The sequence below is a fragment of the Centroberyx affinis genome, unplaced genomic scaffold (assembly GCF_046629955.1).
Source record: "Centroberyx affinis isolate AG114_WGS23_722 - 3 ecotype Tasmania unplaced genomic scaffold, CSIRO-AGI_Caff_v1 ptg000618l_1, whole genome shotgun sequence".
Taxonomy (NCBI): Eukaryota; Metazoa; Chordata; class Actinopteri; order Beryciformes; family Berycidae; genus Centroberyx; species Centroberyx affinis.
The window spans coordinates 457,952-476,471 of record NW_027279248.1 but is presented as its reverse complement, the minus strand read 5'-3'; the positions used below and the strand labels follow the sequence as shown (position 1 = coordinate 476,471).

The 18,520-nt window shown below is 41.4% G+C and overlaps 2 protein-coding genes across 2 annotated transcripts; both read left to right on the top strand.

Annotated features, from left to right (window-relative positions):
* The first annotated feature begins 2,668 nt into the window (after window positions 1–2,668).
* igfals (insulin-like growth factor binding protein, acid labile subunit) lies at window positions 2,669–4,402 on the top strand. Its single transcript, XM_071518669.1, has one exon. The coding sequence runs from the start codon at window positions 2,669–2,671 to the stop codon at window positions 4,400–4,402; it is 1,734 nt and encodes a 577-aa protein (XP_071374770.1).
* A 1,970-nt stretch (window positions 4,403–6,372) lies between these two features.
* LOC139643488 (dynein axonemal assembly factor 8) lies at window positions 6,373–17,834 on the top strand. Its single transcript, XM_071518636.1, is given in 24 exon segments — window positions 6,373–6,459; window positions 6,585–6,695; window positions 6,867–7,007; window positions 7,736–7,890; window positions 7,956–8,180; window positions 8,629–8,776; window positions 8,859–9,104; window positions 9,204–9,314; window positions 9,411–9,602; window positions 9,704–9,817; window positions 9,966–10,142; window positions 10,208–10,448; window positions 11,536–11,690; window positions 11,951–12,077; window positions 12,289–12,420; window positions 12,512–12,676; window positions 13,140–13,433; window positions 14,140–14,193; window positions 14,701–14,849; window positions 14,959–15,178; window positions 15,287–15,381; window positions 15,566–15,623; window positions 17,413–17,609; window positions 17,745–17,834. Coding segments are annotated over 24 exon segments (3,684 nt in total).
* The last annotated feature ends 686 nt before the right edge of the window (window positions 17,835–18,520 follow it).

The window sequence follows — 18,520 nt, the reverse complement described above, 5'->3', positions numbered from 1 at the left end:
AGTAATAAAAACGGTAGTTTTATTTTCTTTGTTTGTAAAATTATTTGTGTAATATTAACAAACAAGAACAACCCAACACCCTTTCCATATTTAGCATATTGTATTCTTTATTGGACAGCCTAAAGATCTTCTCATCAAGAAATATTATAGTGTTACCTAACAAGAGAAAACTCACTGAATGATCTATGTTAAAAAAAAATGCACTCCAGCCCATGCTCAACATAAAATGACTATTGTTTGCTTTAGAGGCTTTAGAGAATCCTTTGCAGACAAAGGACACAGTTTCACTAACTTGTTATGGCTGGTTGTGACAACAGATCAGCAGTGCTCTCTACTGGCAAGACAAGAAAATGAGAATTCATAAGGTTCCTCAGTCTCTACTACAAAGGTTCTGTAACGTCTACAAAACACTGAACCCCCACAGTAGATAATGGACGATATTAGGCAATACTTGCACAGTCAAATGGGAGGAGATACTTCTTTATGAGCAGAATAGAGCTGAGTGAACACACAAGGCTGTGCATGCAAGATCTGCTCTCCATTATTCATCTTCTGCTGCTCAGTTTCCCCCGCCCCAATCTGCCATAAATTGTTTACTTGCAAATACTGTTTGTTCATTGATGTTTCCATAGATTCTTATAAACGTATGTGTTCAGAGAAGAATTTGTCATTCAGGCATGATGCCATTATATATGATTATGACAAGATATTTCTCAGTAGTGACATAAATGTATTTTATAACCTAAATAACTTTACACTAATCAATACTACAGGAAAACAGAGGAACTGTGGCATTTAATTATGACGACTGATGATTATTTAATGTATAAAGGGACAATTAAACATGAATTACACATTAAAAATTATTACTTTTTAGACTTAAATGTCAAGAAATAAAATTGAGGCACACATTCCATTACATTTATCTGAGCCCATTACCTAAACAAAACCAAACAAAGCTATATGTCGCCTATGGGAACAGTTACAATCAACAGTTACCAACACTTTCATACAACATGGAAAATAAAGTAACATAATGCATTTCTCAATAAATGTATTCAACATAAACCTCCGGCTGTTGAGGCAGGCAAGGTTTGTACCATGCATCACATCCCCTGCCTACCTGAAGAGAGTAAGATGTGTATTTATTCACTACAAAAAACTGGATCACAGTTGAGTGCTAGATGTTAAAAACTTGGATGCACTGTGCTTCTTGCTCAAGTTAAATTAATAACGCTCCACTCCTCATTCTGTTTTGTTCACATGCTTTTTAATAAGATACTATACTTCACTGAATGAACAATGAACTGTTTAAAAACTATGCTAATGACATGCATTCCCAATATTTTAAAATGTAAGATGATGAGTTCTGCTTGATGCGTCAACAAGCCAATCACTGAAATTCATGTGCAAGGACACAGGTTTATCAGGATTTGGTTGTCCTTTAGAGCATGACCAGTTCATGGTTGTCTAAAAGAACCCAGATACCAAGAAAAAGAGTAAACAGCAAGTTAGTCATTACAGTCATAGACGTGATTCGGAAATGAACCTCTGGAACTGACCCCTATCCTGCATAGTTAGATAAGTAAATCAAATAAAAAATCCAATGTCGCTACCATTATAGTCTACATTAAGTCTCTAACACATAAGTCTAAGAGTGCTTGCTGATTTTATTCAAATAAAACAAAGGGTATAACAAGGGGGATGGTGGGGAGTTAAAATGTTTGTTGCCCTTACCCTAAAATCAACAGCAATGCTGCCCTCATTGTCTCCTGCCAAAGAGTGTGTTGTAAACCAGTAAACCATTAACATCATAGAAAAAGAAATATAATTTCAGCCACAGGTCGGTCCAGTGCACTGGGTTCATGTTATCTCTTTACCATAGTATATCAGTTAAAATCTACAGTAAATGCACTCAGTGACTGGACCCTGACTTTAGTAAACAGCAAAGGCCACTTAGACATGTTCCCTCATTAGTCTTTAAAATACAGCATGTAAGCTACATGAAGAACAAATTCAAGTCCATACATATAATTCTCATGGTAAGTAGCCTAAGAGACAACTTACTGAGGCTATGATCAGTTTGCCTTCATTTTTATGGCCTGATTACTGATCACTTAATGATAAGGGAAAACATGTTATTAAATTATTCACTGATAAAACCTGTTATGAATCATTATTACGTTATGTTTACAACTTCCAATGTCTTTTTGGGAAAAGAAAGTTCAATGCACCTAAACTTACTGGCAACAATCAATAGGAGCCAAATGGAAATTAACGGGTTAATTGTACAAATTCAGTGGGTCTGGCTTAAAAAAAAAAAAAAAAAGAAAAAAAAAAAGAAAAAACGTTTTGGGGCTTGGCAGACTTTCCATTCTGCAACAATTGCACAAAGGTCGGTCATTCAGTATTTCACTGCTTGTCCACGTAAATCAAGACCACTCAGATTTAAGGTAAGATAATACAATATAATTTAGGTCCTTAGGCATCCAAAACATTTAAAACAATGCAAAATTACAGAATAATTTGATTACACTAAAAGTGAGGCATCACATTCTAACAACCTGCTGCTCTTTATCACCTGATCTGAGTCTCAAAGAAGGCCAAGACTGAATTTACATGTATGTTTTGATTTTTAATACAGCTTGATACTCTACCCACAGCTGTTATGCACACCATTGTGCTGTTGGTGTTGTGGGTCCTGGGAACATCACTGGTGTTGCCAGACCCTGACACAGCTGGAGAGAAGGTGACCGAAGAGCCTATTCCATGTTCCAAGGAATGCACCTGTCTGCATGATGACTACAGCTTGGAGCTCAATGTGTACTGCAGCGCTCGTAACTTAACGCAAGTCCCATCGGACATGCCGCAGTCCGCGCATTCCCTCTGGCTGGATGCTAACCTGTTCACCTCCCTGCCAGCAGTCTCTTTTAAGGATCTTACCAACTTGGACTTTTTGAATCTACAGAGTGGCCAATTGGTGACACTTGACCCTCAGGTTTTCAAAGGGCTTAGGTCGCTAGCACACATCCACCTTGAGCGAAATCGCCTTCGGGCATTACCAGGTATAATCTTCCAGAACACACCTAACCTTGCCTCACTTAGTCTGCATAACAACCAGCTCTCTCGTATTGAGGAAAGGCTGTTTGCAGGCCTCTCACATATGTGGCTTCTCAATCTGGGGTGGAACTCGATAGCAGTCTTACCTGAAACAGCTTTCCATGACCTGAATGGCCTACGGGAGCTGGTTCTGGCAGGGAACAGGCTTGCTTACTTACAGCCGCAGCTCTTCCAAAGTCTCACTGAGCTTAAGGAGTTGGATCTAACTGGAAATTACCTCAAGGTTATCAAAGCGAATGTGTTTGTGAAACTCCCGAAACTGCAAAAGCTTTATCTGGCCCAGAACCAGATTGTGACAGTGGTACCCAGAGCCTTTGTAGGCATGAAGTCACTCAGATGGCTGGATCTCACAAACAACAGACTAACTGCTCTGCATGATGAGACTTTCCTGGGTCTCCACAGTCTTCACGTGTTGCGCCTTTCCAACAACTCCATCACTGGAATTAGGCCCAGGACCTTCCGCGATCTCCAGTACTTAGAAGAGCTACGTCTCAGTTACAACAAGATCCGAGCCTTGGGGGAGAGGATCTTTGAAGGGCTCGGTCACCTGGAGGTCCTCGAGCTAGAACACAACCAGGTGCAAGAGGCACAAGTGGGTAGTTTCACAGGCCTCTCTCACGTGGCTGTCATCAACCTGTCCGGAAGCTGTTTCCATGGTCTACCGGACCATGTGTTCAAAGGCTTGTCAAAGCTGCACAGCCTTCATCTGGACAGAGGCTGTCTAACAAAGGTCACGACCCAAGCTTTCATCGGACTCTCTGGTTTACGGCGGCTGTTCTTGCAGCACAACAACATCTCTGTGGTGGAACGGCAGAGCTTTGTGGACCTGGTGGGCCTGTTGGGGCTAGACATGAGTTTCAACAAGCTGGAGGTTCTCACAACCCACGCATTCTCTGGCCTCAAGAATCTGGAGTACTTGCTATTGTCCAACAATGTTTTTCGACAATTCTTGCAGAATGGCACAAAGCAGCTACTGCCCAGGCTGCACTACCTTGACCTGAGAGATAATGCTTTGACTAGCATTCTCCCTGATTTCCCAGAGAGTATGGAAAAACTGTTGCTTCCTGGGAACCAGTGGAAATGCGACTGCAGTGCCCTTCCACTCAGAAATTACAGCTTGAGGAATCCATTGGTGATACCTCGGCGAGTGGAGACCCACGCAGAGGGCGAAGAGCCTGACACTACCGTCACCATCTACAACAACATTACATGCAGCAGCCCACCAAGCCTAGTTGGTCAAGACCTACGGGATATTGACAATGAACACTTCCTTAGCTGCTGAGTGGACAAGTTACAGACATGGCCACAGAATCAGTTTGTTACTAGTAGAAAGTATTTTTGAATGGTTAACTTCAATATTTTCAACAACTAAAATTCAATTTCTGATCTCTAGCTTGAAACAGTTACATTGATGCATTGATTGGGATACTGTGAGTGGGTTTTAGTTATAGACTATAAAAATGCATACAATGTGATTCATGGTCTAATTTCACATACATCTTTAACAAACAATCAAATGCTGCCATTTTAAGGCTTGACAAGCCTTAAGATGGCGGTCTCTTCAGTGGAAAGACAACTGAAGAGACCAACAACATTTCTTTGCTTCAACTTTTTCAAGTTATGTTCAAAAAGTCAATGCTTTAGTTATAAGGAAATGTGACTTAGTATTTCTGCAGGAAAGGGAAAATCCAACAGAATTTTACTTTGGACCCAATCTTCAAGAAACATTTTGAGTTGATTCAGTTTATACTGACATAAAATATAAGGATGGACTGTATATATTTTCAATAATTATCAATTATTCAATTCAATATTATTCAATAATTATCAACAAATATTTGGGAGCCCGATACTAAGTCATATATGTAAAAATCATTAGGCTATAATTACTAATGTATACTTTATATAGAAACTGAAATGTGAGCATTATTTCACTTAATTTGAATGTTAACTTTAAGCCATTAGACTGTAAAAAAAAAAAAAAAAAAAAAAAAAAAATAGTTTGTCACAATCTAAAAGTTATGCAACTGGGCTGGATGGAATGATCTGAAAAAAAAGGAAAAAGTTTGGAAAAGTTACAGGCAGGGGGAAAAATCTATATAGCTCTGTGTCACTCAAAACTGTCTTCATGGATACTCTAGATGTGTGTGTTGGTGCATTAAAACCCCGTGTTGGCGACTTTAAATTCAGTTTGTACTGTTGTCAAATCACCAAAGTCCAATAAATTCACTAAACACATCTTTGCCTTCATTTTTACGGAAGAAAAAAAAACTGGTTTCGTGCAGCCACATTGTAAATAAGGTTTGACAAGTTTAGGCCAATCACATACTGGACACCGCCTGTTTATTGTGGTCATCCCACGTGTAAACTGTAAACAGGCTGTGTTGGACAGACGCTAGCATAAGAGAGGGGAAACAGTATGAATGCTATTATTTCCTGTGAATAAAAAGCGGTGGCTTCTTGCAGATAGTTACTTATTTGAGTTGACTGAAGGAATGGCTTCAAGTGTCACCTAGCAATCTTCAACGTCAAACGTCAAATTCAGAATACTTACAGACCCTCTGGAAATCTGCACTGTAGGAATGCTGAATCTAAACTGAGCAGTCCGATACTTGCCGTTGAAATAGCCAAGCTCAATGCTGATTTTCCTCTTGGGCCTTGAGGCTGACAACCTGGTAGCCCATTATGCAACGACGACTATCTGCCATGTTTGAGTGGTGATTTTGGCAGTCGGCCTACCTGAGATAATTAGCTTTTTCTGGTCGCAAGGTGAAGTTTGCAGGGAATGGTTTGACTCAAAATGTTAGGAGTCAAAATTTATTGTAATTCCTGATGCAAAATACGTCACGAATTTCACCCAATTTTAAAGATTTCCGCCATACAATGTTCATTTAAAATTTCACACAATCCGATTTTCAGTAGTCATTCACGCCAATATACAGCCCAAATGCCTGATAACCATGCAGAAAGCTGCAAATTCCATGTTTCTATGGACTGAGCAACTCTGTTGTTCATGTGCGGCTCAAGTCTTAATGACATAATTTCCGCACGGACGTTGGAGGCAGCAGTATTGACAAAGCACACGTGCTGCACAAGAAGCGTTCTGTTGCCATGGTAACCAAAGACGCTACTTTACTGAGAGCAAGAGCATGAACTCCCCTGCTAGCTAACTAATTAGCTGTACATAACATTATATAAAGTTAACCAACTTGATATATGTCTTTTGCAAACTTCTCCTGCTGACTTGGTGAAATGGATTTGAATCCTTCGTCGCACTGGAATGCACTTTTGGAGAGTGTAAAACCATTTATACCGTCCATCGATTCCGATTCTTCATCTGTAAGTTTCTTCGTTCCTAAAGGATGTGCTAGTATTATGTTAGCTAAGCTAACTGCCGACAACAGCATAGTCGAAAAGTCACTTTAACTAAAACAGCTAACATCAAATAATGTTACGCCTTACAGTCCGAGAATGAAGATAATATAACCATATTTCAACGACCAGCAGTCGTTTCCCCGAAGGTTCACATACAGGAGGACTTGCAGTGTCTTTCACTGGAAGATGCTGAAACAGAGGTCAGTCGATTTTAGTTTCATGTAAGTCAATGTGATCTCTAATAATGTGGACTTCCTGATGAATTGGCACAGCACCATCATAAACGAATCAGGAACACGAATGATGGTCAATGGTTTGGTTTGGTTCGGTTTGATGTGTGTGTGTGTGTGTGTGTGTGTTCCCTTGATCAGGCGCTGTGGATACCTGCAGCACAGACATGCCAGTCAGAAGAGACCTCTCGCCACCAGAGTGTGACGTTGTATGAAGGTGAAGCCGTGGAAAACACTGCTGTAGCTCAGCGGGGCACACTGCACTCCTCTGCTGATGGTGGGGTAAGCAGGTTGTATTAGCTGGCAGCCACACAAGGAGAATAAATTACACTAGAGCCATGTTACAGCAAACATGCCCAAATGTACGTCTGTGCCCTTTCCTTTCCTTTCCTTTCCTTTCCTTTCCTTTCCTTTCCTTTCCTTTCCTTTCCTTTCTTTACTTCTTTTCTTTTCTTTTCTTTGCCTTTCTTTGTACACCCATCGCAGACTGATGCTTGCGAGAACAAAATATTGGAGTTCAGAGGAGCCAAACTGAATGCCTCTGTAAAAACACATTTGGACAACAGAAAATCTGATGAGGGTTTCCCCATTCTCTCATTTTCGGTGAGTTTCCAGTTTGGGAAAACCATAAGGAAACATTTCTCCACCATTACTGAATATGCATGTTTGATGCAGGTGAAGACTCACCAGATTTTGCACTTTCTCATTCAACAAACTACTGCTTTTGCAATGTACATAAAATCAGCTGCTTGACCAATGGGATTTGGATGATATCCTCCAAACTCTCAGAGAGGATGGGCCGTCTGTGCGGGGATGTGTGTTGGGTGAACCTGCAAAAGCACATGCAGGTAAGTACAGTTATAACACAGGCCCCTATGCATGTACTGAATTAAAAATGCATGAGGGATGAATAGGTTAATAATTTGCATGTCATTTATGGTGAGTGTGTGTAAATTAATGTACTAGCTTGTGTTATAAATTCAAGATCAACCCTTATTTTGCTCATAGAGGGTGACAATGAAAGGTCCCAGGACGATATAATGGAGAGGCTAGTTGCTTACTGCAAGCACCAGTCTTCTGGGGCTGAATCAAAGCCTGTGTCTCAGTCAGAGCCTCTGCAAAGTCCCACCCATATCAAGTAAGTTAGAATCACTAATAAAGTTCTGTGAGCGTAATGGTAAAAATACAATAATCACCTTGTGTGTCATGCAGAAAGAATAGTGTATGGAGCAAATCATTGGAAAGGACGGCAGCAGAGTTGCAGCTGAGCCACCAGGAATGCACCACTGTGTATATTGACCTGCGTTGCCCTGATCCTTCAATAAAAACACCAAGAACATGCCCCACCATTTCATCAGAATCCAAGACAGTAGCCAAACCTAGCTCTCTCCAGGAAACACCTCCTGCAAAGAAACCCAATCTTAGAGTGCAGCCTGGATCAGGAACAGGGGACAGGTAAATATTTCCTGCATTAGAAATATTAGTCACGCTTCAGTCCAGTACATTCTATTTCAGGTCATATTGTCATTTTGCTCTTCTCCTAGGGAAGTAACTGGCAAGAGTATGTTACTTCGGAAATTAAGGGAGATGAATGGAAATGGGAACAAACATTCCAATAAGCCTCATGATTCAGAGCTGGGAAACCAAGGAGAGGAACTGAAAGACAAGCTTCCCCAGCCTTTAGCTCCTACATGTAGACATAAGTCGCTACCTCTGTCGGTAGATAAACAGTCTTCACCTGTACAGTCAGAGTCCAAAAAGCCTGAGGTGGAAAGCCCACCGTTAACTCAGCAAAGTACAACCAAAGAACCAAAGCAGCAGAGGTATGGATTCTCAAATTATTTCATTTAGCCAGTTCCACAACCTTGACATTAAACAAGCATCTTAACAATGCATTTGGTAGTTACCGACCACAGAAACAGCAAGTTAAGCAGACACTGCAACCAGAACAACACCAGAAAATTCTTAAGGAACTGGAAAGACATCGCCCAACCAAATCTGTCAATGACAAGCAGCCAGCTGCCGAGAAGACTGAGGTTCTTTATGATGCTGTAAGTGTCACAAAAGACAGCAAGAAATGAACACACTTTTTACAAAATTTCTACGTGCACTTATTGTGTTTTTTTTTTTCAGGAAGCCTCTCACCTACAGTCAATCAATAACCTACCAGCAGATATTGAAAATAAGGGATATGTGCTACTGACTGTCAGTCTACCCAGCCCCGGTGTGGTTGTAGGCAACAGTCATGGAAAAGCACAAAATCTGGATTCAGCTGTAACCAAATCACACATATACAATGCTTTAGTGGCGTGGTTTCTGTCTTTGGTTAGTGAATAATTTATTCTCCTTTCTGCCAATGTATTCCAGAGTTAGTTCTTTGTGACACTGAGTTGAAACCACAGCACATTGAGGTGACCGGTCTGTGTGTGCTAGGTCGGCCCGGGCCCCCGGTGTGATGAACACAAGGCTGGTGCACAGGTCCCATTCTGGGTTGCAGGACTTCAGCAGCTGTGGAGGGAGGATGGACTGGCGTTGCATGTATTAGCAGTTTCCCATGGAGAAAGCCATCAACACTGTTATAAACCAAGGGTGAATGGCAAAAAAAGAACAGTATGCTTAGTATTTAGGCTCCACCATGTCTGATGATCTGAGCACTGATGCTGTACTTCTCTTGTTTTTTCATAGAAATGGCATATGGATACCCGCAACACGTTCTATCACCGTGTGTGCAGGTTCCTCTCTCACACCTCGCTCAGTGTAACTGCCCACTGGCTACCTCAGCTCAAAATCTTGCTGGACCAGCAAGCCTACGCCCCACCCATCCACCTGCCATCATCCTGCTTAAATTGTTTTATCTCCATCAGCTCCGACAAAAACGTGTGTTGCTATAGACCGAACGAAGCTTGATACATTTCTAAGCACTCAGATGATTGTGTGTTCTGTTGACTATACTTTGTTCCCTTGGCTTTGTGTTTCAGGTAATAGATAGGACATTTGGTCTCAGTCCAGGCTTTTACTGGCAGACTGTGGAAACTCAGGAGCCTATTTGTCAGAGGAGAGAGACTATGGTCACACAGCAGTTGCACACAGAGGTGAGGCCGTTGTCCTTGAAGAGTGCTTTTCAAGAGTTGTTCCTTTCAAATAGTTGTTCCTCTGATGCCACAAAGCAGTGGGTCACGATCATGGCAGTAAATATGGATTAACTGAATTGATGTTACTTGTCATTGGTTCTTGTTGTAGGTAGTAGTTGCTCTGGGGTACAAATCGTTCTTCCTACAGCCCCTTGTAACTCACCACACCCTCCAGCTCCTCCTCAATTCAGGACTTGATGTGTGTGGCCTGCGGCTCCTCTATTCGCCACAGGGGTTACCAAGCGACAGTGCCGGTAAAACATAACTAAATCCTCCAGAGCCGTGTGTACTTGGTTATTACTAGATTAACAACTTTCCCTTTGTCTCATAGGGGGTGTACCTGATATCCAGAGTCAGCCTGTCCTTGCCCTAGCTGTTCGGGGTCCTTCTGCCCGCTCAGTGTGGCAGGATTTAACTGGTCCCTCAGATCCTCTACTGGCCAAGGAGACAAATCCAGCATCCATCAACGCTCTCCACTGCAGAAGCAAAGACCTTCCACTCTTCTACTCCCCTCACCTGGCCAAGCAAGTGCACAGGGAACTGTGCTTGTGGTTTTCAGGAAGACTTCAAGGAGGAAACTCACAGAATCACAGCCAACCTCTGAATAATAGGTTTGTTGTCAGAATGCCACTGGAGAGGTGCCTAAATCAAGCCTAGTTATAATGTAATAACTGGGGATAACCTGAAACTGTGTTTTTTGCATATTTTGAAAATGTAGTAACTTTAATGAAAAAAAATACTATGGGAGTTATGTGAAATTGATTTATTTTTGCTGTATCCACATTTCACCTAGTCAGAGTCATTTACAGTCAGAGATGTAGTCCATAATAAAACTAAGCACTTCAACAGGACATTCTACAACTCTACAACTGAAATCCCATAGAGTCAAGAATCTGTATATGGTACATGCTGGAAAATGTTAAAGAGTTACAAACATTTCTTGTATGTAAGAGGTATGTGACCAAATATCAACATTAGATGACTGTAGTTTACTTTAAGTTAATTTTTACCAATGCTTACGCCCAACTGGAGCAACAGATCACAACCGCTACCATTTTCCTGGCACGGTTTAACATGAAAGCAAATAGTCAGAATCAATAGCTGACAGTCTGTGTATTTGCCTCATGGTAGTCTTTTGATATGATTATAAAGCATACAGCCTTGATGAATACTGTTCAATCTGTTAAATCTGAATCTGTTCAAACACTGGTAGTAATCATTAAAAATTAACTCTGTATTGGAGTTAAGAATGTGCAGCTACTACCACTTGAAGTCTGGAACACGTCACGCAGTTAGGAGGCACCTCACTAAAGAAACAGATCCACATGACCATCCCAGTGCTTTTGCCTGTAACTCAGTGTCACCTACTAGATTATAGCCCTTTTATGATATTGACACTGATTCTTTGTTATTATAGTGTAATCAATCATTTTCAAACAATTACAAAAAAAATATCCCTTGTGTATGTAGAGTCGTACCTGCAGGGGATGGAGTGGGAGGCAGCCTGTCCAATTTAACCAGGTCATCTGCCTTTTTGTGTGCCACAACGAAAGGTAACTCAACAGTGAGCTGAAAAAAACATCATGAGGGGAAAAATGCTGGTTTGTGTCCACATTTGGTTTTAACAGAAGTAGAGCTGCTAAACCCTCTCTACCTGTCTCCTCTCCCCCCCTGCATAGCTGACGTGCTGCTGGTGGTGTCGCCTGTCGTGGCTCCATGTTGCTACAGCCAGGTGCTGGCTGTGTGCGACCGCAGAGGCTTCAGTCTGAGGGGGCTGCAGAGGCTGCAGCTCCACAGCAAGTGGGCCAAAACCCTCGGACTCACCAGCCGGCAGGTGCAACAAGAGGACTCTCTTTCATGGGCCAGACTGGCATCCAGTCTCAGCAGCTTTCATCAGAACAATATTTGACAGAATAGAATAGAATAGCATAGAATAGAATAGAATAGAATTGAATAGAAGTTTGACTGCTTTGTAGTGAATTTCAGTGTTTTCTGTAGAGTTTTTGTAGATGTGGAGAGTGAGGGTAGATGATTTGGTTCTTAGACTCAGGTTGACTGATGGGTCTTGAAGTCTACTTGTGTGTTTATCCCCAGGTACTTGTGTTCTGCAATCCTTCCACTGTAACCCTGGATCAGGAGGAGGTGCAGCTTTCCTCTCACTGTCTGATCTTACTACTGAGGAGGGAGAATGGCCTGCGCCACTGTGCAAGTCTGCCAGCAGGTAGCAAATCCCATCTCAAATCCCATCTATTGCATAATTCATCTCCTGAAACTATATGAAAAGTACACATTTGAAAGTAGCAAACCAAGGGCAAATGCATAAAAATACTTCTGATTGTCTAGAAACCGCAGGTAGATAATGTAGAAAAGCTGCATTGCCAATTTTTTCTTTCTCATTAAAGTAACCTTGGCCAGTTATCCTGTTGTTTCAGCCCTGATCAGGGAGTTTGAGGCACAAAAGCTGCTGGGTTGCCTCCACTCCAGGCTTAATGGTGTTGAAGCAGTGGAGCCAAGCTGCTGTTTCCACATCGTGCCCTACAGCGACAGCCTGCTCAATAACTTTGGTAAGCACTGTACACTCAATATCAGTGAAGATTCTAGTAGACGCTCCTTTCCCTGTTGCCTGGTCATGTTTCTCATACATTTCCTTTTTAGTTAAGTGTATGTGGGCAGTGCCAGACCCTTCTGGTGTGGTCCTGTCCCGTCAAAAGTATCCATCCAACCCTGAGATGGAGCAGGTGGTGATCTTTACCCTGTGTGGGAAGGATATGAGCCAGGGACTGAGCCTCCTACACAGAGTGCTGACAGGGGGACCAGAAGGTGGGTGAAGTTCACAAGTATTTCTCAGAACACAGCCTGTCCTGGGGTGCGGGGGCTGGAGGTGTTGGTAAATAAAAAAGAAGTGTAGCAACAGTCCAAACTAACTAAACACAGCAAAGAAGTTTGACCATTGTGTGATGTCAGCTAAATTCACTGCATATAAGGAGATGATTTAGGGAGTTGTGTGAAAATTTGCAGCTAAGATGTGATTCATAGTTAAATTTTCACTATGACACAACTTTTACTTGCTTTTATTAGTGAGATAGTACTCAATAAAGAACATACATGATTTGTTAAAAAACAAGTGCTGCTCATTGTAACAAAGTTTGATAGCTCACAGGTGTAGAGGAAAGAAGAGGATTGACCCTAATTTGACTCTTTTATAACTCAGATTTTTATTATACCAGAATTCTCTTCACTTACCTTGCCATCCCAGACTTGACTAATATATCAGGTGATATAGGGCACGCTGGATACGAGCTGCTCGGCCTGAAGTGGCTGCCTGCGCTGACTCGACCACAGGCCCAAGAGCTGAGTCCTTACGAGGCGGGAGAGCGGCTGTGGCGCGGCAGCCTGGTCAGCCTGATGTCATCCCCGGCCCTCAGCTGTGCTCTCAGGAGGGTGGATGCTTTTGCTTCACTGCGGAAACTCCTACCGCACGATTACCCCGGCAACCTGAGCATACTGATGTCACCCACCCCTGAACTGGCCTTCAGACAAGCCTCTGTCTTCTTTAATGAGGGAGAGATGATTCCGGGTAAATTCAATGAGCATTGCATAGAACACACAATCAAATATCAACTCTCTCAAGGGATGCTCCAATTAGAATTGTCTGAGCCTGTAACAACGCATTATGTAATAACACCGCATTATGTTATAACTCGATAAAACATCATAAAAAAAGTGCAATTCCTGTAATAACCACTGCAATATGTAATAATTTATTACAAAATGCGGGGAAATTTATTACATATTGCGTTCAGGCTGTGTATTACAAAATGCAGCAGATTATTACAAAATGCGGGTGTTATTACATAATGAAGTGAAAATGTATTACATTTTGTCAAGTTATTACATAATGCGTTGTTACAGAGCCTATACTAATCACCACTTTACATGAGAAACATAGATGTATGAATATCATCTACAGAATGCTTCTGAACTTTTCCTGAAAAAAGCATATTTGTTTATTTGTTTCACTTGGGAAGATATTTCTTGTTGAGCAGTTGAGACAGAAAAATGAATAAATAGGTACTTCTGATTGATGTGTGACTAAAACTGCAGTAGTAGATCCTGTGGGTGGATCTTATATTTCAAGTCAGTGTAGTCATTGGAGACAACTTAGGCAATGCAGTGCACTGCTTGGTGGCTAATAAAAGATGTAAATGGATCATGTTTTATGCTTCGTAAAAATAAATTCAAGTATCTGAATACGTTAATCACCATCGTTCTTTCCTCTCCAGATCACAGTGCGCGCCTATTACTGAAATTCCTGCCAAGAACCTGCAACACAACTGGTGTGTATTGCCAATCACAAGGGTGACACCCAAACTGAAGGATGGAAAGTAATTTTAACAGCTGTCATATTAGACTTGTTTAATATTGATTCCAGTACCAAATGAATTTCAGCGCATTGCAGTTACACACATGACTACAGTATCCATCACTTAACCATCCTTGCATATATATTTTAAATTGGTTTGGTACTGATTTGAAACATAATAGTAGTGCCAAAGTGGAGTGAATGGGCATATGTCAGGAGATAATCAAATCAAATGTTAGCTTTACACCATACTGTAAGATTTGATGTAATTGTTTGGCTTTCAAAACATGGATTGGCTTCATCAACAAAAAGAAAATATTTTAGTGAAGGAGTTGGTTTTCCATGGATATGAATTTGTATATGCTACTGTAACTGGGAAATGCGCCAAGTCATGAATGTAATACTTGAGGATCCTGAATATTAAGAGAACAGAGGTGGTGTCAGTTATCCTGCAGCAGAACCAATCAAACTTTCTGTTCAGATCCACAGATGCTGCTCACTCTGTGCCTGTTCAAGCCGAGAGTCTGGAATCATGCTCTTGCAAAAATACTCCTCCAAGTCCAGCTGAGTGGTTTCACTTTGGTGGGCCTGCGTGTGGTGACCCTGGACAAAACCAGTGCTGCATCACTGGTGTCTACAGAAAACGTAATGTGTGAAAACATCTGTAGAAACAGAACGAACAGCTTTCCATTGATGCAATTGTAAGCTTTAGTAATTCAGAAAATTCTTTAGTTTTCAGTTTTTTTCTCCCTCTGTTGTGCAGGACCCCTCAGACTTTGAAGCCCATGTGCAGTATCTGTGCTCTGGCCCCTCCTTGGCTCTCTGCCTCCAGAGGGAGAACGCTGTGAAGAGACTGCTGGATGTGCTGGGCCCTGAGGAGCAGGACCAGGCCCGTGCTCAGGACCAGTTTCTGTGGAGGGCCTGTTATGGTGCAGGTCATTTACACAGTGTCATCTATGGTCAGTGCCCTCAACCCCATACTGGTACACATTCAGAGATCAATCAGCATCTCAACAACAGAATGGCTTGCTATGCTATGTTTAATATGTCAGTAACCAATGTTGTAGGATCAGGATCATATCAGAGAGCAATTCAGGATGTGAAGACGCTTTTCCCTGAGGGGCTATGCTGCACTGAGACCAATACAATGAGACAGGAGCAGGTACAGTATATGTCACATACAGGGCTGCAGGTGACAAGACTTCAAACTTTTGGTTGAAAACCTACTCTGTGTGTGCATGGTCTGTATTTTCAAATTGATGAAAGACAAATATTGTTTTTTTGTTGCTATATTTCAGATACTCAGTATGTGCTCAGACCCTTTAGCCTCTCTGGCACGTGAACAGAGCAACACACTGGCTCCAGCATCACTATCACCCCCAATGGCATCAGGACTAAATGGAGGTTTGTACTATTTATCTTATTGGTTTTACTTTCATGAAAGAAATGAAACATTTCATGGCCTACTTTGAAATTCGACAAGGCCTGTCTGAGCACTTCTGAGAGTACAGAAAAAGTGATAACAGAGCAACATGTGGATTTTCTGAACACTGTAAATGTCTCACTTCACAAAATGCAATTTGGGTTCAGAAAACACCACTCAGCTGAGACTGAGATTGCTGTCTCACTGAGCAAATAAAATCCAGGCTGGCCAGAGGTGGTGTTGTAGGAGCCGTGTTTTTAGACCTACGTAAGCCACACTGTAAATCATAATGTCCTACTCTCCAAGCTCTCACATTTTAACTTTTCTGAAAATGCCATAAAATGGATGATTTCACACTAACAATGAGAGAGCCAATGCACATGGGTTGGAACAAGGCTGTCTTGACTGCTCTACTGGTGTCCCTCAGGGATCTATCCTGGGGCCTCTGCTCTTGGCAATGACCTTTTCCCAATGTAATGACCCAGATGTACACAGACAATACCATTATATATGTGCATGCCAAAAGAAGACACCCAAGTTAACAGCAGTCATGTGCAGCATCTCTGACTATTTCACGCAATCTTGTCTCACTTTAAATATTAGCGAGACTGCTTGCATGTATTTTTCAATCACCAGGAAGGATGTCCATCAGCCTGATATCTTTGTTAATGGTTAAAAGCTCCAAATTGTTTCAGATTTTAAATATCTTGGGATAGTCATTGATTCACACCTGATCTTTAAAAAGCAAGTAAAAAAGGTAGTATTAGTATAGCCACATTAAACGTCAGAAATTTTAGTTTAGTAGGGAAAAAAAGCCAGCAAGGTATCACCACTGTCACATAATTTCAAAGTACAACCTTCTGACCTTTGATAATTTTGTCTACTTTGCAAACATCTGCTTAATGTACAAAATCATCCCTAATCTTGCTCCTCCTCCACTGAAAGAATTTGCTTCAGTATGTCCAGACAACATCAGACAAACAAGAACCTCCACCAAGGCAACTGTGTAGTGCAACACAGCAGGTCCGCTGATATTGGCCGATCAGCTTTCTTTATTAGAGTCATCAGTTTTATGTCACAATTAAAATCATGGCTGAAATCAAATCAATCATGTGACCATTAGCCACTTCATGAAATCAAACACAGAGCACTTTTATATGACTTGTATGATGTAATATAGTGTAAAGTTATTTTTCTGCTAACTGTATTTTGTAAACATGCTTGCCTTTGTATCAGCTGCCCAGGTTGTTGTATAAATATTACTATACAACAAGTGGTTTCAAGCAAGCAATCTGATTGGTCAAAGATATGTTCCAACCCTACTGATAATTTGAATAAAGCATGGTAAGCTGTGCTTTACTGGCTGCTTTATCTTCTCTTGTAGTAACCAGAGATCTCTCTTGTTTTCTCCTGTTTTTTTACTTGTGTATGTTTACTACTGTGGAAGAAACAGACAGTACGTGTGTTGGTAACTGCTGTTTAATACCCTTGAGAACCTTGTGAGCTGCATCACTGTTGTATCCATAATCACAGTGAAGCACATCCTCTTGGGTATTAAACTCACTTGAAAATGTACAAATTGAACATTGCTCAATCTTTGATCAAAGATTCAGCCTGGTGCAAAATGGGACCCTTTAAATTATTTACTCATTTACTGGCACATTGGCAAGGATTCTTCTGGACTGGATGTTGAAATTTGTTATGACTCAGCTCCAGATGACCTTTGTAAACTGCTGAAAAAACAAACGCTCTGTTTTGCTTGTTTGTTAGTACCAGGGTCCTTGATACACAGTGCTGTCTGCCAGACAACCTGCCTGCTGCTACCCTCAAATGTTCTTCAGCTCAGCCAAATGCCATCCCACCTGGACCTGCTGGAGCAGCTGCTGAGGTCAGACTGCCATCTGGTGGCAGGGAGGCTGAGTGTACTGGATGACGAGCAGAGGCAACACATCGCCAAGACACTGGCAGTGCCATCAAAGAGAAATGGGAGGGTGAGCAACGTTGCTGTGAAACAGGTTGCTTTAAATTAACAGTACACTCTAGCTTCTTGCAGATGGTACAGTAAATGCCTATGCATGCCCGGTCTGTTGTGTCCTTTTAAGATGGCTCACCTTCACACGGGCCCCTGCCTCATTGTTGCTCTACAAAGGGATGACATTGTGACCCGATTTGACTTGCTCCTTGAAAGGTAAGGAAACAGGCTGGTCAAGGCATGCATTTAGGCTATCTGTATATCTGTATAAGACACCTTTTCTTATGCCTTCTATACTATAGCATTTACAGAGAGAGGTCAGACCTGGAAAAAGTGGGCGAAATGATCATCTATCCAAGCAGTGAGAAAGAGGTAATATCTGAGTGCATGATTAAGTTTTTGGCTCAACGTTTTGTTTTTCAAAGGGGTTAAAACAAATCCTCTCTTCAGCTACTCTTTGAAAACCAAGCAGCTGTAATATTGTTATAAGCTTTGTTGTACTGCCCAGAATGTTTTCAGTTGGTGTGTTAAATATTTCTTATTTTGTTATTCATAAACAAGGCACCTTTGACCTATTTATGTTTTGTCCGCTCCTCCAGGCCAAGCAGCTGATATGCTACCTATTTGATGTCTTGTCTCCTGAGAGCCATTATGCCATCGTGCCACAGGAATCGAAAATGCAACCTTCCTAATACATTGCCCACAAGCTAAGCAACTTGTTAAGCATTTTGAAGGACGCCTGTTCTCAAAAATGTAATTCACAATTCACATTGTTCAGCAAATGTTTCTGTTCTTCAAGACACCAGAATCCAATACATGTTAAAAATGTTTTTTAATGAAATAAAGTCTAATACTCTGTAGAGGGTCTTACCCATTTGCTTTTCTCTGGTGTCTCCTTGACTTTAA